General features: G+C 41.3%; 1 protein-coding gene across 7 annotated transcripts in view; it reads left to right on the forward strand.

Annotated features, from left to right (window-relative positions):
- A1CF (APOBEC1 complementation factor) overlaps positions 1–24070 on the forward strand; it is a 61044-nt gene that overhangs the window by 19587 nt on the left and 17387 nt on the right. For 6 of the 7 annotated variants that reach the window (XM_006121474.4, XM_006121476.4, XM_014572724.3 and 3 more), the window contains 5 exons: positions 3555–3685; positions 6086–6324; positions 9620–9784; positions 18034–18131; positions 21085–21358. In XM_006121474.4, the coding sequence (XP_006121536.2) occupies positions 3555–3685; positions 6086–6324; positions 9620–9784; positions 18034–18131; positions 21085–21358 (907 nt within the window). Of the gene's footprint in view, positions 1–19; positions 201–3554; positions 3686–6085; positions 6325–9619; positions 9785–18033; positions 18132–21084; positions 21359–24070 lie in introns of those variants that run through there. The other variant, XM_075935055.1, reaches the window with a different exon arrangement.

Below are 24070 nucleotides of genomic sequence, written 5' to 3' on the forward strand. Positions count from 1 at the left end.
CTGAGTCTCACTTTCTGTTACAGGGCTCAGCTGTATGCCTATACTGGTCTGGAACTCTGAGAATGTGAGGGTATAATGCAGAAATACTGAGCAGAGGTGCTCTGAGGCTTGCTGCCTGCACACTGTGCCAATACAAGCAAAATGCATCCAGGAGCATTGGGCAGAGAAAGCATGTAATCATAGAATCAAAGAACTGGAAGGTACCTCAAAAGGTCATTAAGTCCAGTCCCCTGCCCCCATGGCAGGACTAAGCACTGTCTAGGTCATACCTGACTGGTGTCTGTCTAACCTGCTCTTAAATAACTTCAGCGATAGAGATTCCACAATCCCCCTAGGCAATTTATTCCAGAGTTTAACCACCCTGACAGTTAGGGTTGCCAGATGGTCTCCCAAAAAAATACTGGACACACGGGCTAAAAATTTGTTGAGCAAAAACAACCAAAAAACACTGCCACGACCACACATGCTATGTTTAATACTCAACTTTATAATAAAAAGTCTTCATCCTGCACCATCTCTATGTAAAGAGGCTCAGCATGCACATTTGCACAATTACTTCTATTTTTATTGTTTTCTATTCCTCTAAAGCTAAGGCTATAGAAGAATTTAGAAGAACTCGTTTTTATCCTGCAGCTGAAATGATTGTAGAGAACTCCCAGCGTCGATCGTGTCCCGCCTCCCAGCCACTTCCCTGCCCCCGGTAGGCTTCTGATGTGCCCTGAATGGCGATCATGGCCCTGCGTACCAGCTGGGACTCCCAGGCTGGGAGGCGGGGCCATGATCAGCACTGGGATCCTGTGATTTCGCAGAACCTGGCGGGGGTGGGGGAAGTGGTTGGGACTCCCAGCCACACCCCCCACCCATGCAAGGCTTCTGGGCAAATCACAGGCTCCCAGCACCGGTCGTGGCCCAGCCTTCCAGCCGCTCCCCCCGCCCACGCCAGGCTTCCATCCGGTGCGCAGCTGGAAAAATCAGAAAATACCGGACATTGCACGTGTCCAGTATTTTCTGTTGTTTTTTTTTACTGGACAGAGCTAGACTACTGGACACCTGGCAGCCCTACTGACGGTTAGGAAATTTTTCCTGATGTCCAACCTAAACCTCCCTTGCTTCAATTTAAGCCCAGTGCTTCTTGTCCTGTCCTCAGAGGTGAAGGGGAACAACCTTTCTCCCTCCTCCTTGTGACACTCTTTTAGATAGTTGAAAATTGCTTTCAGGTCCCCTCTCAGTCTTCTCTTTTCTAAACTAAACAAACCCAATTCTTTCTGTCTTCCCTATAGGTTGCATTTTCTAGACTTTTAATAATTTCTGTTGCTCTTATCTGGACCTTTTCCAATTTCTCCACATCTTTCTTCAAATGTGGTGGCCAGAACTGGACATAATACTCCAACTGAGGCCTAATCAGCGCAGAATAGAGTAGAAGAATGACTTTTTGTGTCTTGCTCACAACACTACTGTTAACGCATCACGGAATCATGTTCACTTTTTTTGCAGCAGCATCACACCGTTGATTCATATTTAACTTGTGGTCTACTATGATCCCTAAATCCCTTTTTCCAGTACACCTTCCTAGACAATCACTTCCCATTCCGTAGGAAGGAACAATCAGTTTCACACCTAAGTGGAATACTTTGTATTTGTCCTTATCAAAATTCATTCTGTTTACCTCTGACCATTTCTTTGGTTTGTCTAGATCATTTTGATACTATCTTCCAAAGCACTTGCAACCCCCCCGAGTTTGGTATCATCTGCAAACTTAATAATCACACTCTCTATGCCAATATCTAAATCATTGATGAAGATATTGAACAGAACTGGTCCCAAAAAGAACCCTGCAGAACTCCACTTGTGATGCCCGTCCAGCATGACTGTGAACTGTTAATAACTACTCAAGGTGGTTATCCAGACAGTTATGCACCCACCCGATTATGGGAATAGCATTCCTCCCATAATCAGGTGGAAGGAGCAGCATGATCCTTTAGTGACTCCTTCCAGATCCTAGCAGGTGGTGTGTAGAGTCCTTAACGTGTCCTATTCTGTCTGATGGCCCCCCTACTGTATCATGAAACACCAGAGTTTATACCCAGCCTTTGCTGCTATGCTTATGCAGCCTCAGTAACTGAGCATGAATTGGCAGGCAGGCACTCGCATTTTTTGCACACACAAGCAGGCTGTAGTTTAAAAGTAGTGCCAGCAACACAATCATATAATTAACCTAAGTCACCACATAAATATATTACTGTAATTCTTCTGCTTCCTGCCTCTTCATTTTTTTATCCCTACTCTTTGCTGCATGAGCTCCAAAATGAGATTATATGCTCCCTGAATCAGGGACAACATAAGTGAACTCCTGGCTTCACTGAAATCAATGATAAAACTTCCATTGACTTCGGGTGGGGGCAGGATTTCACGTTGGCTACGTCTACACTAGCCCCTCTTCCGGAAGGGGCATGTAAATTTCACGAGTCGTCGTAGGGAAATCCGCAGGGGATTTAAATATCCCCCGCGGCATTTAAATAAAAATGTCCGCCGCTTTTTTCCGGCTTTTAAAAAAGCCGGAAAAGAGCGTCTAGACTGGCCCCGATCCTCCGGAAAAAGTGCCCTTTTCCGGAGGGTCTTATTCCTACTTCAAAGGCACTTTTTCCGGAGGATCGGGGCCAGTCTAGACGCTCTTTTCCGGCTTTTTTAAAAGCTGGAAAAAAGCGGCGGACATTTTTATTTAAATGCCGCAGGGGATATTTAAATCCCCCGCGGATTTCCCTACGACGACTCGTGAAATTTACATGCCCCTTCCGGAAGAGGGGCCAGTGTAGACGTAGCCGTTGTGTCTTATTTTTTGTAAAGTGCTTAGCACGTGAGGTACTGGATAATAATAGTCGTATGAGGGCAGGTGTGCACGTACCATGCCCTCCCTTTCTCATGTATGAAAACTTTCCCATAGTTTCTCTTGAGCCTTCTGCAGCACTCCTATCTTCTCAGTAGTCTTCTCTGCCCGCCTTTATTCCATATGGAAAAAGAAAACTCCCACCAAAGTGGCACAGAAGAGTTTGGTCAAGTGGGTTGCACCCTTGGACTCAGTGTCTTGTTCTTTTACTTTGAGAACAGGCTGATTCTGTGTGACTTTGGAGTTTCCAGTCCCTTTCTTTTAGAACACAAAATTAAATATTTAAAAACAAAGGGCAATCCATGCAACAGTCATTACTGTGACAACTGCCTATTAAAGTTCTGGAAGCACGTATTGGCACTCTGGTACTGTGTTGCCAGCTGGTGTGAATAGCAGTCAGTTACCTTGCTAAAGAGAGGGCTGCCTTGCTAAGTCAGCCCTATCTGTCACTTAACATATGTTGCCTTTATTTATTCTGACTTCATTCCTGGGTCAGAAAACTGTTATCAAGTAAAATAGATTCTGGCTGATAATCACATTGATGGAGATGTTCAAACAACTCTGAAGTGGCACGCACATGAGAGAGAGGGAAATGACTAGCTTGGTGTAAATAGCTTGTGCTGTTGGGGAAAAGTTTCCTTGGCTTATTGATTTTTCTTGTCATTTATAGATTGGTAAAATCTATGAAATGAGAATGATGATGGACTTCAATGGAAACAATAGGGGATATGCCTTTGTAACATTCGCTAATAAACAGGAGGCTAGGAATGCAATCAAGCAACTGAATAATTATGAAATCAGGTAAGCATGACTGGTATGTCTGTATACATTTGCAATAAAAAAATTATTACTGTTTTATTATACGCTGAAGTTTTCCTATGGCCTGCAAAATGTCTGTATAGTTATTTAAACCTTAAAAATGACACCATCCACACTACAATCAGTCACTTTTCCTATTGACAAAAAGACACTTATAATTAGTTAGTTGGAAATTTCTCGATGAATCATTTAAAAAACAGATAGATCTATAGAAATGTTCTTTTGGTAATTTCATAACTTTTTATTTTGACTCTTTCCTTTAGTTGAGATTAGCTTACATTTCAAAATAAAAAGTAATTTCAAATTTTCTGGTTTGAACTTTCAATTAATAAAGGGTGAAAATGAAATATTTTAAGAATGTGAACAAATTTAACAGTTTTTACTTGAAAATCTCTCAAACCATCTCTCTCCTGTAAGTTTTCATTTTGACAAATCTGCATTTTCTAATAAAAATTTATATTGATGAAGAATTCCAGATCAGCTCTACTGATAATCCTATTTTAGCTCCTGGGGAGCAGGAAGAGCTGTTGACGAGCCCCTCCTGTGCTTTGTGGGGAATTGTGGAGTGGGCAGGGGGTGCTTCTTAGGTTCACCTAAGAACAGCCATACTGGGTCAGACCAAAGATCTATCTAGCCTAGTATCCTGTCTGCTGACAGTGGCTAATACCAGATGCCACAGAGGGAAGGATCACAACATGTAATTCTCATATGATTCCTCCTCTCACTGTCACCCGCTTCCAGAGAAACAGATGCTAAGGGATACCATTCCTACCCATCCTGACTAATTGCCTTTGATGGATGTAATCTCCAGGAATCGATCTAGCTCTTTTTTGAACCATGTTAAAATCCTAGCCTTCACCGCATCCTCTGGCAAGGAGCTCCACAGGTTGATTATGTGCTGAGTGAAAAAAAACATCCTTTTGTTTGTTTTAAACCTGCCGCCTATTAATTTCATTTGGTCACCCCTAGTTCTTTTATTGTGGGAATTAGTAAATGACTTTTCCTTATTCACTTTCCATACCAGTCATGATTTTATAGACCTCTATCATATCCCCCCTCTTTACCAAGCTGAAAAGTCCAAGTCTTTTTAATCTCTCTTCATATGCGATCTGTTCCAAATCCCTAATCATTTTTGTTGCCCTTTTCTGAACCTTTGCCAATGCCAATATAGCTTTTTTGAGGTGAGGCGACCTCATCTGTACGCAGTATTCATGATGTGGGTGTACCATGGTTTTATATAACGGCAATAAGATATTTTCCATCTTATTCTCTATCCCTTTTTTAATGTCTCCTAACATTCTATTTGCTTTTTTGACTGCCGCTGCACACTGAGTGGATGTTTTCAGAGAACTATCCACAATGGCTCCAAAATCTCTCTTGAGTACAGTAGTTGTAACCAAATTAGTCCCCATTATGTTGTGTATATATAGTTGGGATTATTTTTTCCAATGTGCATTACTTTACATTTATCAGCATTACATTTCACTTGCCAATTTGTTGCCCAATCACTTAGTTTGGTGAGATCTTTTTGAAGCGCAACACAGTCTGCTTTGGTCTTAACTATCTTGAGCAGTTTGGTATCATCACAGAGTATGAGTAGATCAACATCCTAAGGGGTTGGACTTTCTGATGTATTATATAAGACTGAGTGGTAATTGAATTTGGAGGCTGTCCAAGAAATGAAGAGTCTTTTAAAGGCTTGGAGAGAAGGAATCCTCAAAAGTCCTCCAGAGGGGCTGGGTAACAATAGATGGTGAAATGGGAATGAATGAAGAAGTCTTCATGCCCTTGGACTCTGTGTGGAGCACAGAGAAAAGCAGGAAGCACTCAGAGAGAATAAGGACCAGCACTCCCTATCGCCTTAATCTTGCATACTGGAGCAAGTGAGGGAGAAAAAGGTTGTTCCACAAATTCCAATTGTGCTGACTCACAGGCTAACTGTGATTTCCCTTAGCTAACACAATGGTGAACATGATTGTAAGTCACAGTCTGCATCATATTAGCGAAACACAGTTCTTCACCATGTGTTCATTAATGATACACTTGTGGGATAAAGACGTAGGAAGTGAAAGTAACAATGGAAATGTATTTCTTCCGAAGTCTCAAATTGCTTCTGAGCAATAGATTGTCAAAACAGATGCCTACCCGCAGCTCCAATTTCACCTTCAAGTTTGTGGGTGTGTGAACATTCACAATTCTGATTATAGTTCTTTCTGTCTGGAAAGATTGCTGACTGCATCCTGCATGGAGTACACCACTTACATGGAGGGACCTGATTGATATATTTTAAACAGTGGGGTATTTGGGGGGAAGATGCAACCTATGATTTCTGAAAGAACTGAGCCTGATTCATTACAAACTGGAACTGTTGTTTGTATGCAGGAATGGACGACTCCTAGGAGTTTGTGCCAGTGTAGACAACTGCCGTTTGTTTGTAGGAGGAATCCCTAAAAACAAGAAGAGAGAAGAAATTTTAGCAGAGATGAAGAAGGTCACTGACGGAGTCATTGATGTCATTGTATATCCCAGTGCAGCAGACAAAACAAAAAACCGTGGCTTTGCTTTTGTGGAGTATGAAAGTCATCGAGCAGCAGCAATGGCAAGAAGAAAACTGCTACCAGGTTTGTCTGCAGTGTTGTTTGTGCCGTTTCCTTCACTATGGAGTTTTGCAAGGTCATTTAGCACTAAAGAAACCAACAGTAAATAATGTAATTTTCAACTTTCCTACTTCCTGCTGCCCGCCTGCTGGAGAGGCAGAAAGCCCAGCCACTGATGTTCGTCACTTCTCCCCAGGTCTGGGGCCAGCCAGGCAGAGAGAGATGCTTAGCCTCTCCAGCCCTAGAGGGGGCCAAGGAGGGAAGGCTGAGTCCCTAGCTGGCTGACTGGTCCCAGAACTTGCACAAACACGGTGAGAGCAAAGTCAGGGAGCTCAGCCTTGGTAGCCCCCCTAGAAAGTTGTATCAACTGGAGAGCTATTGTTTAGATTTTCCCAATGGAAAAAAATTGAGATTTGGGGGCAAACTGAAAGTTTTGATTTTGGAAGGGCATTTTCACTCAGAAAAATCATAATTAAAAATAACCTAGCCTGTTCTACTCTAATTCAAAGCCTGATATGATGTTTGCCACCATCACATGGTTAACACTGCTTCTGTGTTACACACTTTTCTTCTTCCTGTGCATAGCCTATCTATATATATTTGAAAATTCTTAGAAGAATAGACTGTCTACTACTTTGTTTGCACATTCTTGGTTGGTCCTTAGGCACAACCATAACAAACATGATACATAATCATCATCATTGCAGCTGGCATTTACACAGCACTTCAGGAGTTACACTGATGTTAGCTGACCGTCCCCCAGCAATTGACCCCCCCTCTCTTGGGCAGTGCTAGCAGGTTGCAGGCCCCCTGAAAGAAGGAAAGGCATGTTTGCTGAACTTACAACTCCTAAGGCCCCAACTCAGGTTCTATGCTATCTATTTGCAGAGTCTCCTGGACTGAATTTGGACCTGTGCATTATTTTTACGCCACATGAGTACTGCTACTTTCCACTAGTAGAGTCCCTTGTATTTGTTTATTTCATAATGAATTAAGTGACTGGCCTGAGAACAGATCAATTATTTACTGAGTCAGGAATTTAATCTCGTATTCCTGATTTGATTTCTGTCTAATTACAGATACATTCATTTTATGAAATTACCTTTATATAAAACACACACACCCAATGCATACATATATCAGAATCGAAAGGAAAAGACAATACTTTTACAGTTCATACAGGTCAAATTAACCTCCATAATACAGTAGATTGTGTAGTGGAATTAGCCCTGCTAAGCCATTTTCTTAGTTCGAAGAGGTGTGCTAGGCTCCCTTCAGGAAAAAAGTACAAATTGGTCAATCTCTACTGAAATTCATCTCTGATAAACTCCATTTATCATTATTTGTACTGGTGACATCTATTTTACAAGGATTTTATGTTGCATTAAAGAACATATTTTCCTCCCAGGATGGTGGGGGAGATTGCTGAATGTGGAAATATTTATGGGCCCTAATCCAGAAGTTTGGGGACTGCCATTAATTACATAAGGAATCAATGGTACTCTGGACCTTGCAGAATTTGGAGTATATGATCCTCGGCCCTTATTCAGTAAAGTAGTTATGAACACAGGTAGCTTTAGGAATGTGCTTAAGCATTTTCCCAAAGAGGGATGCTTTTGTAACTGAAGCCTAAGGAAGAGATCTCTACTAAGGAATTGCATTTATGCCTAGACTTACATTAAGCAAGGAATATCTGTAAATAAGAATTTACTACATGCTACATTTGAAGATAGGAGCATAGTTTACTACATAGTATTTAGCCATGAGATGTGATTAAATTTAAGTGGGCTTGTATAGGTATTACTAAGGGACTAATATGAATGCAGTAGAGTTATGTAGGTAGCTTATTATTGGCCTATGGAATCTCTATTACTTGTGAAAATGATTGAAGTGAAAAGAAACAACTCAATTATCAGTCCTCAAGATAAATTTACAGAACTGGCCTGTAGGAGTACAGCTAGTGTATGACACATCATGTGGCAGTCATCATGCATTATTAATAATCAACATTGGATCTTCAAGTTGTGTGCACTCCAAGTCAGAAAAGAGAACTAGATCTTGGTACTATCACTACTACAACATATTTAGTGTTACATGTTTATATTGAATTTGAGATACTGGGCAGAATTGTGGAATAGTGACAACAGCACGGAGATAGGGGTTAAGAGTTCAAGATACTCTAAGTAGCTCTGCCACTCACTGTGTGACCTTGTCTAAATCTTACTCTAAGTTTTCCCAATTACCAAATTGGAATAATACTTCAGAGGTGATGTGAGAGTCAAATGGAGTTTGTAAAGTGCTCCTAGATCTTCCTATGATGTAAAGTACTAGACAGTCATTTTTTATTACTCTGTATTCACTTTATCATGTAAACATAATTTAAGTTCATATGCAGCTGGTTAAAGAGGGAGAACCCCTTAAATTTGTTTCCATTTTGTCAAACAAAAAAATATTCTAGAAAGACAAAACTGCAGTGATAACTTCCACTGTTATCTGGAGAAAGTTTGTGTGCTGAACTCATTACAATTGCCAGTGAAAAAACATTGACTTTCACAAGATCTATGATATTACTGGATGAATCCAAGACAAGACTGTGCAGAAAATAAGGTCCTTCTATGGCCATGAGATTCATGATGCTGCCATTGCACTGATTTTTAGCCTTAATACACACACACACACACACACACACACACACACACACTCTCCCCAAATAAGCTACAATTTTTCCTTGAGGGACTCATCCAATGCACTGTGAAGTCAGTAAGATTTCTTTCCCTCACATAAGGCCCTCCTTATAACCATTTATTACTTCTCATTCCCTTATTTTTGGCTATTCCTATCCTACGGGGGGGAGGGGGGGTGAGTCAAGCCACTGCACACAAATCAAATTTCTGAGAATGTGTATGTCCTACTTAAATTATAAAATCACTGTCATTTGTGGAGTCCTTTCCAAACATCTGCATAAACATTTTGGAAATCAAGTAGTGGAGGGAAGGGATTTTTGGAAGAGAATCATGTTACATGTGCTCTCTAATAGGCCCATAGAAGAAAATGTCTGAGGACCGTACCATATTTTCTCTCCATCCTTGTTGGATGCTGCATGTTTGTAGTGTTAAAAGAATTAAATCTGGATATCTGACTATCTGTTTTTGGATACACGTGGTATATGTGCCACTGGTTTGAGCATGACATTTTAGATCTCCCATATAATCAGGCCATTCTATTACTTTTACTCCATAGCATAATTTTATACAAAATATCAACATGCCAAGAAACCAACTGAAAAATGGTTCTTCCAATTATGTATTACTTTTGGCAGGAAGGATTCAGTTATGGGGACATCCTATTGCTGTGGACTGGGCAGAACCAGAAGTTGAAGTTGATGAAGATACAATGTCATCAGTTAAAATCCTCTATGTGCGAAACCTTATGCTTTCAACCACTGAAGAGACAATTGAGAAAGAATTCAACAATATTAAGCCAGGTAGAAAATGACAAAGTAGTTTTTTTAGCAGTTGAGGTTTTAAGTCCATTAAGTTGAGGGTTTAAGTCCATTAAGTTAGATCTTGTAGAGTTATAGTAAACTATCAGTAGTTGGTCAGTTTTTCTGAAATATTAAAATTGCCGGAACACCAACATAAAAGATAAAATAAGCTTTTTCTCCTGTAAAACCTTGGAGTGCAGAAACAATTTTCACCAAACTTAAGTTCCTAAAACAGCCACTGCTGGCATTAAATCATCCAGTAAGCTGCTAGTTTTCTAATTGACAGCACAACTGACATTGTGTATGTGAAGTCCTAAGAATTTTACGTTAGTAAAAATTATTTCTGTTGTGACATGTGTTTGTGCTCTCTAGTGACTTAGTTTCTTCAAAAAGGTTCTTTTGGGGCAGTTTTTTAAACATTATGTAGATCTTACCTCCAAGGAGAGTGAGACTATGTGGCTGTGTCTAGACTGCATCCCTTTTCCCTAAAAGGGATGCAAATTAGACACATCACAATTGCAAATGAAGCGGGGATTTAAATCCCCCCCAGCTTCATTTGCATAAACATGGCTGCCGCTTTTTTCCGGCTCAGAGCTTTGCTGGAAAAAAGCGCTAGTCTAGACGGGGATCTTTTGGAAAATAAAGCCTTTTCCGAAAGATCCCTTATTCCTTATTTTAAGAGGAATAAGGGATCTTTCGGAAAAGGCTTTATTTTCCGAAAGATCCCCGTCTAGACTGGTGCTTTTTTCCAGCAAAGCTCTGAGCTGGAAAAAAGCAGCAGCCATGTTTATGCAAATGAAGCGAGGGGGATTTAAATCCCCGCTTCATTTGCAATTGCGATGTGTCTAATTTGCATCCCTTTTACAGAAAAGGGATGCAGTCTAGACACAGCCTGTAAGTGGGACAGACTCTTCAATATTTTTCTACAAAAAAATAGTAATGTTGAAAAGATAGTGATTCAGGATGGCTGCTGTACTCCTGCCCACCATGACTGGTTGACTTTTGAAGCTTCCATTCTCGTCTGAAAAGTGGTTTTATATAATGAACATTACCATAAAATGTGGACACTGAAGAATCACAAAGCACTTGGACTCTTTAAACCTGTATATAACTTGACCAGGACATGTAGCTGAGTAAAGATAGCATAGGGAGGGATTCAAGTGACAAACCACATGGCTATTAACATGGGAAGGAGGCTACATGCCCCCACCTCCTCTGTCTATGGCATCTGGGCATGGCCAGTCCTAACCAATTGGCAGCCCCAGGCAGCCACCCAGCTTGAAAATTTGTCAAGTGAAAAAAAAAAAAAAAAAGGTCAGGAAGTAACCAGGGAAACCTGGGGGGAGGATTCAGGTGGTTGGGCCAAAATGTGGTCGCGGCCTGCCCCATAAGGCTGGCTCTGTCAGCAGCCCCCTGAAAATGGCAGCCCCGGGCAACCGCCTGGCTTGCGCGCCCCAAGACCAGCTCTGCATCTGAGTGAGTTTGATGTGGGGTTACAGAGCTCCCACCATATAAACCATAACTCAGGATAGACTCTCCTCAGCCTTTCGGGCCACAGATGTTGCCAGACCAAAGAGTCCCAGTTTAGGGAGGTTCAACCTGTATTTCTATACTAGAACTACAGAGAGGGAGAGGGAAGTTTCTAAGGAGCAACTTTTGTGGAGCTAGATGCTTCAAAAAAACCCAGACAGCTGTTAAAATAATAAAGGGGTTAGTGGTTCAGATCTTAACACCCTCTGACTGGCCAGTGGGAGACAGGAGGAGATGCATTCCTGATTTCCCAGGCATGGATCCAACCTCTCCCAGTTGCCCATCACACTGCAAGTTCATTCATATTTCTCATGGAGTAAGATGGATTTAATTCACTTATGTTTTCCATTCTAGGGCTCACAAGGAATGTAATTATAAGCTTAATTCCCCATCATAAAAATGAATAAAATACAGAAGTTTATATAAAATACAATCCATAAATTAGACTAATATTGTCCTTATAGCTTCCATTACAGATACCTGAAAGTATACAGGGTGGGATTTTCAAAAGTGTCTATGTGAGTTGACCACATAGTCCATTGAATTTCAATGGGAGTTTTGTTCCTAAATCATTCAGAAGCTTTTGAAAATTCCACTTTATATAGCAAAGTGCATTTTAGCACTCCAAGAAATACAGTAATCTCTCCGCTACTTTCTTGTGCTCATCCTGATTAAATCATTCGTGATTTACCTCACTTCTGTTACATTTCTCCTTAAAGTATAAATATATATATCACAGAGCCTAATAACTCTTCTGCTTTGTCTCCACTCCATAAATTTCTTTTCATATTAGGCTGCAGCTGAAAAAGCTATTAGATATTCCTTTATGAATCATTTTTGTCTTTTGAATGCGTCAGTATAATATTTTAGCAAACATGAAGTTGTTAAATACACCCTTTTAATTTCAGCTTCTTCCCCCACCCCTTATTAATCTCATTTTGTCCCAGGACATTTTCACCTATTAGAACTTATTTTAAAAATGGTTTATAGTTACAGACAGGCAGGCTCTGACCTCACCAGCTCTCAACACAGACCTCCTAATGCCTCAATTACCTTAGTGCCTCTTGGATATTTCCCAGGCAAACTCCCTCTGTTGGCTGCCACTCAGTTTGCGCCAGCTGCCTTTTATATAGGGCTACTCACTCAAAGCAGGTGCCCTGGCTCAAAGCCTTGCCTCCAATCCAATCAGCCCCTCAAGACCCACCTGGAACAAAGCACTCCCAATTCACACTTTTCAAACAGACAAACACATGGTCAAACAGTCCCTGCAACTAGCACCAGTCAAACAAATAGTCAGACTGGCCCTTAGATACTGACCTCACCAACTCACAATACAGCACCACCACCTTCTCTCTCTCTCCTTCCCCGTCCCCTCCCCCCCTCCCCCCCCTCCCCCCCCCCCCCCCCCCGGGCAATGCCACATTCACCTTAGCGCCTCTCAGACTTTTCCCAGACAAACTCCCTCTGTTGGCTGTTGCTCTATTCACTGCTGGTCACTTAAAGCAGCTATAAAATTCCATCATTTTGTGCTTAAACCAAATTTGCTCAAAGGAAATGGAGACTAAAATGGTTTATGTAAGCTTGTAAACTGTGTTTTCTGTAATGATATATTTTTGCAAGTTTTTCATTTACTATGTCTGGGAAGAAGCCGAGATATGAACTTGGAGGGTTATTGAGTATGGGTGGGGAAAGTACGGAACAGGATTTTTATGGGACAGGGAGGAACTGTTAGGGAGTTTCCCCCATGTAGGCACATCTGCCCCCATCCCCATGTGTCCTTGCACCCCTTGCCCACATGTGTCTCTCCACTCCCACTCAGATACCCACGCCCCCATCCCCATGTAACCCTGCACCTCCACTCCCACTCAGCCTCTGCCCCAGTCTGTCCTCTTGCACTAGACTGTCTGAACCCCACCCAGCAGCCGCATGCTGTCTGTCTCCCCCTGTCTCCTGACCTGGCCTAACAGGCACTTTGAAGAAGGTCGGCTCTTTCTCTTCCCTAGCTGGCTGGAAGCTGACACTCTTTTCTATTGCCACAGCACCCTCTGGTGGACAAAAGGTAGAACTGCAGCAACTTTCCAGCACAAGCCTTTTTCTGTGCAAAAAAGCTTGGCTCATTGTATGGCTCATTAATCATGCACTCACACAGTGGTGCAGAACTCCCCCAGGAGTAACTCTGTATAATTAAGGCCACAACATCAAGACTGAGAGGCCCATCACTGAATTTAATGTTTCAAATTTATGCTCATAGTCCTAAATCCAGAAATAGACTATCCAGTATTTGCTAACATCATGGAAGTTATTTGGTCAGGTGACTTAAAACCAAAGGATCCAAAGAACAGAGTTTCTCTGGCAATGTGAACCTGAGGTGAAAGTGAGCCTGTTTGAGCTGGCACTGTGTACCACTAAGAACTTGCCACTGGTACCAGCCCATATACAACCAATGTTAAAGCACTGCCATATTGCAGCTGTGCTGCTGTAGCATTTGAAGTATAGACAAATCCTAACTTAGCATTCGTGTGCCACTTTTTTTCCAGGACCTGCATCTGTGACAATAAGGCTATGTCTACACTGCAGGCTTTTTGTGCAAGAACAAGTGTTCTTGAGCAAAAACTTGCAGAGCGTCTACACTGCATGCTCATTCTTGTGCAAGTAAATTTACAGTAAAGCGTCAGAAGACAGGGCTTCTTGCGCAAGAGTTATTCATTTCCCCATGAGGAATAATCCCTCTTGCACAAGAACTCTTCCACAAGAAGGCAATGTAGACAGGCAACAGAGGTTTCTTGTGCAAGAAAGCCCTATGGCTAAAATGGCTATCAGAGCTTTCTTGCGCAAGAGAGCATCCTCACTGCCATGGATGCTCTTCCACAAAAGCACATGGCAGTGTGGACGCACTCTTATGGAAGACCTTTTGCACAAGTACTCTTGTGCAAAACAGTTCTTGCACAAGAAGCCTGCAGTGTAGACATAGCCTATGTGTCTCAGTAGCAGAAGAGAATAGAAGTGCATTTCCAGGAAATGGGTCTGGAGAAGACAGGTGTGACCAGGTCGGGCTATGGGAGAGTGATAGAAGGGAAATATATTAGCCCAGATTAAATAGGTCCCTGTTCCCAGGGTAGACTAAGATGGGCTGTTCCAGGACCATCAGGAACATGCTAGAATCAATCAGGACAATTAAAACACCTGGAGGCTTTCAGACTCAGGGGAGTCAGACTAATCAGATCACCTGGGATCCAATTAAGAACCAGCTGAGACTGGTTTAAAAAGACTTCCCTTCTGTTAGCTCAGCGTGAGGAAGGTGCTGATGAGAAAAAGTGTGATAGTTTGGGGGGGAGAAAATGCAAGTGGGTATTAGGAGGAAGAACCCACAGTAAGGAAGGTGCTGGGGAAAAGCTGTGGGGAAGTGGCCCAGCTGATACAGAGACATTACAGAGAGCTGTTATCACAGAACCTTTACCCACTAACTTCCCATTTCAGCATGGCAGAAAAGATTGGCTTTGGTACAGGCTTTGTCGTGCCCTGTACTTCTTGGAGTAGCCACAAAGACTGTGAAGTTTGGTTTGCCCTCTTTTTTTTCCACCCATGCTGGCCAAGAGTAGATCAACAAACAGCAAGCTGGTGTTTAAACTGAGGGCAGCTTGAGCCTTTGAGGCAAATAATCCACCTGACAGTGTGGGAGCCACCAAGATTCAGGAGGAGCTTTGTCAAACAGGCTTGAAGACTCAGGGACCTCAGTCAAAGTAGATTAACAGAAAGAAGGTGAAGGGGTGGCTGGTTTACAGTTGATAAATCTTTACATGAGGAACAAATACTTAATAATGGGACCTACAGTCCAGCAGAGAAAGATGTAGCACAGTCTGACATTGAAGCTGGACAAACTCAGACTGGAAATAAGGCAAACACATTTTGACAGTGAGGGTAGGTAGCCATTGGAACAGTCTACCAAGGGTCATGGTGCGGACTACGTTTTATCGCTTGCACTTTTAGTAAAAGTCATGGATGGGTTATAGGCAATAAAGGAAAGTTAGTGTAAGCCTGTGACCTGTCAGAGACTTTTTCTAAAAATATCCAAAATGGGGTGGAAGAAGGTGCCAGCACCCCCGCACTGCTGGTGCTCTGGGGTCCCCCACTGCCTGCAGCAGTAGGAGCTCTACACTGTCCACAGCCCTGGGCAACTGCAGGGCCTTTGGCTCAGAGATCCAGGGTCCCCACTGCCCATAATTGCTCAATCAGGGCCGTTACTGCCTAAGGTGTCTTGGCACTACAGGGGGCCTCCACCACTCATGGTAGCCAAGAGCTGGATATCTCCCTGCTGCTCACAGGAGCCACAAGCAGTGGGTCCTAGGTTGGCAGGTCCAGCCCCACCACCAATAGGCTGAAGTCACAGAGGTCTCTGAAATTCACAAACATGGTGACTTCAGTGACCTCTGTGACAAAATCAAAGCCTTAATCAGGATGGATTCTCCATCCCTGATAACTTTTACATTAAGACTGGATCTTTTCCTGTAGGAATTGGTATGGGGAAGTTCTGTGGTTTTGGACTCTATGACTTTATGCAGAATTTGTCCCCATTTTGGCTACAGCACAATGTAGTCCATTCTCTCCCTGCCTGACCATACCATATAGCAGTGATGGGCAACTTAGGCTGCGAGTGGGCTTCATGAGTGACCCTCCATCTCATTGGGCCGCAAGATTGTCATACCAAGACAGGGTATAGGGTAGTTTTCCTAATCTCACTTGTATACCTAGAATTTGCAGGGTGTGCTGACTGAACCATGGCAGTGCTTTGACTGGATGCAGAGGGACACCTGGCTCTCACAGCCAATGTTGTGTGCAATCAGCCTCTTCCTCTCGTCCCGTACTCTTGCTTGTGTGTCACATTAGTAATACTGGCAGGGGAAAAGAAACCTATGTGGACAAAAATCAGCCGAATCTGGTAACCCTGTACATGAGCAATGGTAAACAAAATGTCTTGTGGGCCACACAGAGAACCCCAATGAGCTGCATGCAGCCCTCGGGCCACAGGTTGCCCACCACTGCCCTATACAAAAAAGGCTTATTTTAGAGCAGGCGTGGGCAGCTTGAGTTACATTTTTTGAATGCAAAACTTTCTAAAGAGTGTGAGGGAAATTGACATGCAATCCTGGTTTGTCCCATTACTATCTTTCCTTTAGTACATCCATATTTGTAGTCCCACACCTGCAGGTGCTTATTGTGCATGTTCACTGACAGCTCTGCTCTTTTTTCTGGGGCAGAATCAACAGTGCAGGTTTTTTCATGAGAGTTCTAACCGTCATAAAGTTTTCCTCACAGGCTGTGCAAATAGCACTTGTTTGCATAAATGCACCTTGTTGCAGAATCCAGAAGATCTGATGTATAGATCAAAAAATCCTACATTTCCATTGAAAATCTGTAAACTGACACAGATTTAATAGACTGTACACAAACATTGGATTTGGAGTAATGCTTCTCTGTCTGACCCTTGTTTCCCCACTCCTGCTGTCTGGGTGATGTGTCTGTGTATGCACATGCTCTGCAAAATTGCTTGGCAATCAGAAAGGAGAACAAATATTCAGATATTAGGACTACCTTGCAATCTGTAGGACAGATGACAAATCTGTTCATTGACTTTATAATGCCTGCTGACAAAAGGCTCTGATGAAAAATGAAAAAGGCAAAGTTTTGTACAAGGAAATTAGTGTTTCTAGACTTGCTGGCTGTGCTGAGGCTGCATGGATGTACGAGTCAAGGACAAGTTGCAAGAAATAAACAAAACCAAAGTGAATTTATATTGCATATGCCTAGAAGAAATCAAAATCAATCACATAAACATATGACTCCAAGTGACATTTTAAACAAACTGAATGTGAATGTTCCATTGAATCTGACATAATTCAATAATATATTACATAACCAGCTGACAATTGTATTCAGCCATCATAGTAGAGACTACCAGACATAAATTCCTGAATTGAAATGCATTTGAAGGCATTTCCTCGCTGGTGTGGTTTTTTGTGGGGTTTTTTTTAAAAAAAATTCATGTATATAGTTGTAGAATAATCTAGAACTTCCCTTAAAACCCAGGATCAAGGTTCTATTACATTCTGTGTTGGTTGTAGTTCTAGTTCTATCTACTATACATATTTTTCTTTTCAGTCCCAAATTTTACAAAGTCTGATCTAGCTGAAGTCATATATCTGAAAATGGGACTGCAAGAGTAAACTTGACCTTGTAATTAAGAAAGGGCAACTCTTATTTTATTGTGTGTTAATAGCATATCTATTTGGGATTACTTAAATTAACTGCACTTTTCTGTAACCAAATAGGAAAAACAAACCAATGTAGTTTTAAAAATACTTGGCAATTCCAGATCTGTGGAATACTTAGTTTACTTAGTCTATTAAAACTTTTAAACTCTGAGAAGTGTTATCATTGAGTTGCATAATTAGAGTTAAAACTATGCCATGAGAGGTGTAATAACTATTCACTTTGATCATGACCCTACAACAATTTATCCACAAGCTTAGTGTTATACACAAGTAATTTTAATGAGTACATTGTAATATTCACATACATAAAGTTAACCATATTCATAAGGGTTAGCAGATTAGAATTTGTTTTGTAAAACTGAATTCTAACAGCACAACCCAGAATGTTAATTCAAATCTGTATTCCTTTGAAAAGAGGGTTGCAGAACTAATATCCCAATATTTTTATAGGTGCAGTCGAAAGAATAAAGAAAATCAGAGACTATGCATTTGTACACTTTAATAACAGAGATGATGCAGTTGAAGCTATGAAAGCCTTAAATGGGAAGGTAATGCTGGACTAGTAGCATTCAGAATATATTTGTATCAGAAAAGTGTATTTGCTTTTTTAGATTGTTTGCAATTTATGTAATCAAGTCTCAGCTTTTGGGTGTTCGCAAACTATTCTTTTTGATTATTTACTATTTGTTTGCATAATGGGAAATTGATCACATGAATCAGAGTACAGACTCGATGCAAGAAACAGAATAATGAATAAATCACTAATTCTGAATCATAGGTTAGAAAATCTCATGCTTGAACTTGAATATTTTTTCCTTATTTTCAACAAAAAACAAGGCAATGTGTAAATTAGTACATGATGACTGCAAACGTGATCAAACCAAAAGGGCTGTGCAGAATTCAAAGATCTGGAAAAACTATTATTTTCAGAATTCAGCCAATTGTAATGCCCAATATATCATATGGAATTATAATGCAATAACCAGGTCTTAAGAGTTATTAACTAGTTTATTGTTTTCATGTTACTAATATTATGTATAATATTATATTATATATTTCTTATGGGCTGATATTCCCTCTTTTATTCCTACTGCTACTAAGGAATCACTTGACATGTGCCAATTTCTTTCCAAACACATAGGACTACTCCTGCTCTCTGAAGTGTACAATCTGTAAAAGTGTACTAATATAACTTCAAATTATATTAATGGGATTTACACACATATTAAAATATAGTCCTGTGTCAAGACCATGACTGCAAGAGAGGAAATTCAAGGTCCATTATTTCAAAGATATGGAGTTTTTAATCCCCTCTTTCCACAGGTTCTGCATTGCAACTGAATGCATGCTTGTTAAGAAAATGAATCCATTTACCTCTGGTAAAACAAAATAGTCATTAGTCAGGTATAATACAGTTCAACAGTTCTCCCAAAAAATTGAATCTAAAAGCTATACAAAGCCATCTGTGCATCTACAAATATACTCCACATATTCTGAGGTGTGCAATCACTATCTTGAACATCTGTTTTGGGAAAATAGGTAATGCAGTCACTTTTGCATTGAAGGGTGCTGTACCTCGCAGAAAAATTGCATTGTACCATTGGTGCATATTTCGCATCACCTGCTGGAATCAATGCTGAAGATGCAGTGCTTATAATCAACATCACAATGAAAACTGGATTCTTGTTAATGGGAGGGGTTGTTTGTTGTGGGTTTTGGGGAGGATGCAAGAGCCTCCCCTGCAAAAATGGCAGCTCATTAGCAAGCAGTCCCTGCTTGCCGTTTGAGAGGCAGTAAGCGGGGGACAGGAGCCGGTGCTGGGGGGAGCCAGCTTAAAACCTGCTTCCCCACAGCACCAACCCCAGGGTGCTGCATTCTCTCCCTTCTCCCGCTCTCCCCCGCCGCCTCTATCTATTTAAAATGCAAAGCTGAAGGGTGGGTGGCTCCAGAGCCAGCTTCCTCTGTGGCTCTGCACAGCAGAGCTTATCGACTATTCAACTAGGCAGATAATTGCATTTTAACATCCTTAGGATGTGGTTTACCTAGACTTTAGTAAAGCATTTGATATAGTCTCATATGACCATCTTATCAATAAACTAGGGAAATACAGCCTAAGTAGGGCTACTATAAGTAACTGGCTGGATAACCATTCTCAGAGAGTAGTTATTAATGGTTCACAATCATGCTGGAAGGGTAAAACAAGTGGGGTTCTGTAGAGGTCTGTTTTGGGACCAGTTCTGCTCAATATCTTCATCAACAATTTAGATGTTGGCATAGAGAATACGCTTATTAAGTTTGCAGATGATACCAAACTGGGAGGGGTTACAAGTGTTTTAGAGGATAGGGTCAAAATTCAAAATGATCTGAGCAAACTAGAGAAATGGTCTAAGATAAATAGGATGAAGTTTAATAAGGACAAATTCAAAGTATTCTGCTTAGGAAGAAACAATCAGTTGCACACCTACAAAATGGGAAGCAACTGTCTAGAAAGGAGTACTGTACTGCAGAAAGGGATGTAAGGGTCATTGTGGACCACAAGCTAAATATGAGTCAACAGTGTGATACTTTGCAAAAAAAGCAAGCATGAGTCTTGGGGATGCATTAACAGGCGTGTTGTGAGGAAGACACAAGAAGTTATTTTCTGCTCTACTGTGCACTGGTTAGGCCTCAGTTGGAGCATTGTGTCCAGTTCTGGGCACCACATTTCAAGAAAAATGTGGAGAAATTGGAGAAAGTCCAGAGAACAACAACAAAAATGATTTAAGGTCTAGAAAACATGACCTATGAGGGAAGACTGAAAGAACTGGGCTTGTTTAGTAGTTTAGAAAAGAGAAGACTGAGAGGGAACATAAGAGCAGTTTTCAAGTATCTAAAAGGGTGTTACAAGGAGGAGGGAGAAAAGTTGTTCTCCTTGGCCTCTGAGGATAGGTCAAGAAGCAATGAGCTCAAATTACTGCAAGGGAGGTTTAGGTTGGACATTAGAAACAACTTCCTAGCTGTCAGGGTGGTTAAACACTGAAATAAATTGCCTAGCGGGTGTGTGGAATCTCCATCACTGAAGAGATGATCTAAATGGTACTTGGTCCTGCCATGAGAGCAGGGGACTGGACTTGATGATCTCTTGAGGTCCCTTCCAGTTCTGGTATTCTGCAATTCTATAATTCTATGTCTCTGGAGGTAGGACTCGTACTCCCTAGTTCCATGCATAAATATAGACCAACTTCTTCTAACCTCACAACAGCAGTAGGTAGAAGAGGAGCAAACTGCCATGGTTTATACATTTTGCAACAGCAGCCGGTGTTCCTCTTTCTTTCTGTTCCTAGGAATATGGCCTCACTCCAGATGATTCTCAGGCTCTTTCAGCCACCTCACCTAGGTAGTTGTGGTTAGCAAAATGCAGAATTAGGCTGGGCTTACACACAATAGTCACTATGATGTTGGATATTATACTACCTTTGTGCTTCTCTTTCATTTTTTCATGCATTTCTTCTTCTTTTAAAGGTGCTGGATGGCTCCCCTATCGAAGTGACATTAGCAAAACCCGTAGACAAAGACAGTTACGTTAGATACACCAGAGGCACAGGGGGACGAGGTACTGTGCTGCAAGGAGAATACACTTACACATTTGGACACCTGTATGACCCTGCCACAGCCTACCTTGGAGCTCCAGTCTTTTATGCACCTCAGGCCTATGCTGCTATTCCTAACCTTCATTTCCCTGCCACCAAGGGTCACCTCAGCAATAGAGGCATTATCCGACCTCCTTCCATTAGAGGTAATTCAGCAGTTATGTCTATGGCAAAACAAAAACCTATCTTTGAAATAAGCTTCCTAGCTAGGCTAGTGGGTAAATTTATGAAATCAAATATCCATGCACTACATGAAAGTTGCACGTCCATGCCTCACATTAAAGCTGGTTCCAGGAAATTATTTTTAACCTGAGGCATACACCAGTTTTAACTAAATGGAGAAATTAACATGAACCACCTCAGAGTGTATAAGACAAAGCACACACCCTCACTCATGCACTTCAGTGTCCTTCAGAGAGGACCTTAAGCTGGGGCTGCTCCATGTGCTTAATGGTCTAAGTGTCCCAGGGCTACTGACAAATGGTTCCTCACTACCAAGGAACTCCAGCCCACCCTGTTCTTAGAAGTCCAATTACTAGCCATGAAACATTCAATAATCTTTCTGGGACACACAATAGCCTCTTACATTTCCTGCTTTCCTCAGCTACTACTCATTACCTACACATAGGTAATCACTGTCTCCATTCACTAGGACAGACCTATTCACATAGCCCAGCTTTCTCTACTTCTTATATCATACATCCTTTAAGAAAGGGACCAAAAGCCTTCACACACTGAAAAATAGCCACAGTCTTGGGAACTTCTCTTTTAAAGGGTGATGAAACCCTTCAGGCAGGCTGAGCAAACACAAAATATATATACTCCTTCATAAAGCCAGGAGCAAGCCAAATGCTTGTAAGGTATTGTAACAGTCTCTGAATGACTCTTGCTCCAAAGTAAACAACCAAAAATCCTCCATTTTGTCCCAGGAGAGAAAAAACAAACAAAACAAGATTCTATCCCAGAAGCCTAGCAGTTGATTTTTCTCCTCCTTTTAATGGCTCATGAATGGGTTTCAGGAAAGTTAACCCTTCCCATGAGCTTCTATGCTCTGTGTATTGACTCTCACCTTCCCAGAACCATGAAGTTTTCCAGGAAGGCCATAACCTTAGCCATCCTGGGGCCCTAAGCAACATTACCAGGAGTGACAAATGAACTTCCAAAACAGAGATGAGAACAAGTAACTGCTGCACAATGTGCTTCAAGAAGCAGCTATACACACTAGCAAATGACTCTGTTGATGTCTTTTCAATCATGTAGACTACAGAAATCAAAACTGGGGATGGTTTTGTTGCAACATCATGTTGTTTGGGTTTTAATTTTGCAGCAACCAAGTGGTTGGGAGTAGTCTGGGGTCGTACGGTATCCGACCACCACAGATTTGGATATATAGTCCCAATTTTGGTCTATCACTGTACAGACAAAACATTAACTATTTAACATGATAAAATGTCATGCTTCTCAGTACGGTTTTTTGTTTTCTTTTAGTTTTTATTTTCTGCAACGAAACAAATGTAAAAAAAACCAGTATCAGAATGGATAGTTGCTAATGTTAATTTTGAAATAATTGGTGCAAAGTTACAGTAGCTAGAGATGGGCAAGAATCAAACCTTATGTTGAAAACATCCCCAGAACTAAAGTTAGAATTTTGCACATGCCCATTAACTTTATAATGGATTTAATTAAATTTGGGGGTGTTCAAAATCGAGATCCAGATTTGCTCATCCATTTCTAGTAGCAACTGATAAACATTACCAGCTAATAGCAGAGTGACGATGTCCTAAGTGAAATCAGGTGGTGTTTTAAACTCATTTCCAGGTAGAAAAAGATGCCCTAAAAACATAAGTCCTCAATAGAATTGAATTAACTAACCTAATCTCTAACCCCGCCTGCTGTGGGTGCTGGGACTCTGCAGCTGCTGCCGGTCCCCTGCTACCACATGGCAGCAGGGGCCAGATCTCCCTGCTGCACTCCCCTCCCTCAACACAGGGCTCCTGACGTAGTCACACCCCCACCCTGCACTGCTCCTGCTCTGCAGCCCAACCTCATACCTAGACTCTGTGGTCCAGGAACATCTGTGGTCCGGTTGCCAGACCAGAGAGTCCCGATTAAGGGAGGTACAACCTGTAGGGGAAATCCTCATTGTTGTTGTCCATGTTTTAGTTTACTGTGCATACATAAATCTAGCGCCCATTACAATTACACTAGAAAAATGTGTTAAAACTACCAAATCACTCACTTCACTTCTTTAGTGTGCAATCATTAATCAATCTTCTAAATTCCCAAACACTCCTTCAAAAGGAACCAGTTGTAATGTGAGAAAATGGTCATTAGTTCAAAAAAAAGCGGGGGGCGGACAATATGTTCTAAGTTCATTAAAAAGCTTATATTATACTGATGGGTAGTAATCAATCTAATTTTTAACTGTCCCTATTACTCTTCAACTGTAAATCTGGTTAGAAACATGGTAAAAAATCAAAAGTAATCTGTGCATGAATTCAATGGAAAGTTAAGCCTCATGTTGACTGAACAGAATAAAGAAGATGGTGAAGATAGGAAGAACTAGGACATTCCTTCTAACTAAAACATCTCAAAGCTCTCCAGGGAAAAAAAATTAAAATGATAAGGTAAAAATCTGGTGTATAGTGATAAATTACTGATAGAATCCAATACAGAAGCGATGCTATAGGAATAAGGACCATCTTACAGTTATATACTGTAATACATTAGACTTTCCAGGTTCCCCATATCTTCTAATTTGCAATGAATTTTCTAAGAAAACTATGCTGCTCAGAGCTTGCAGCCTGAAATTACCAGTACTAAATATAAATAATGCCCCTGAGAGTATTATAAAAACC

Source organism: Pelodiscus sinensis, chromosome 8, assembly GCF_049634645.1.
Source record: "Pelodiscus sinensis isolate JC-2024 chromosome 8, ASM4963464v1, whole genome shotgun sequence".
Taxonomy (NCBI): Eukaryota; Metazoa; Chordata; order Testudines; family Trionychidae; genus Pelodiscus; species Pelodiscus sinensis.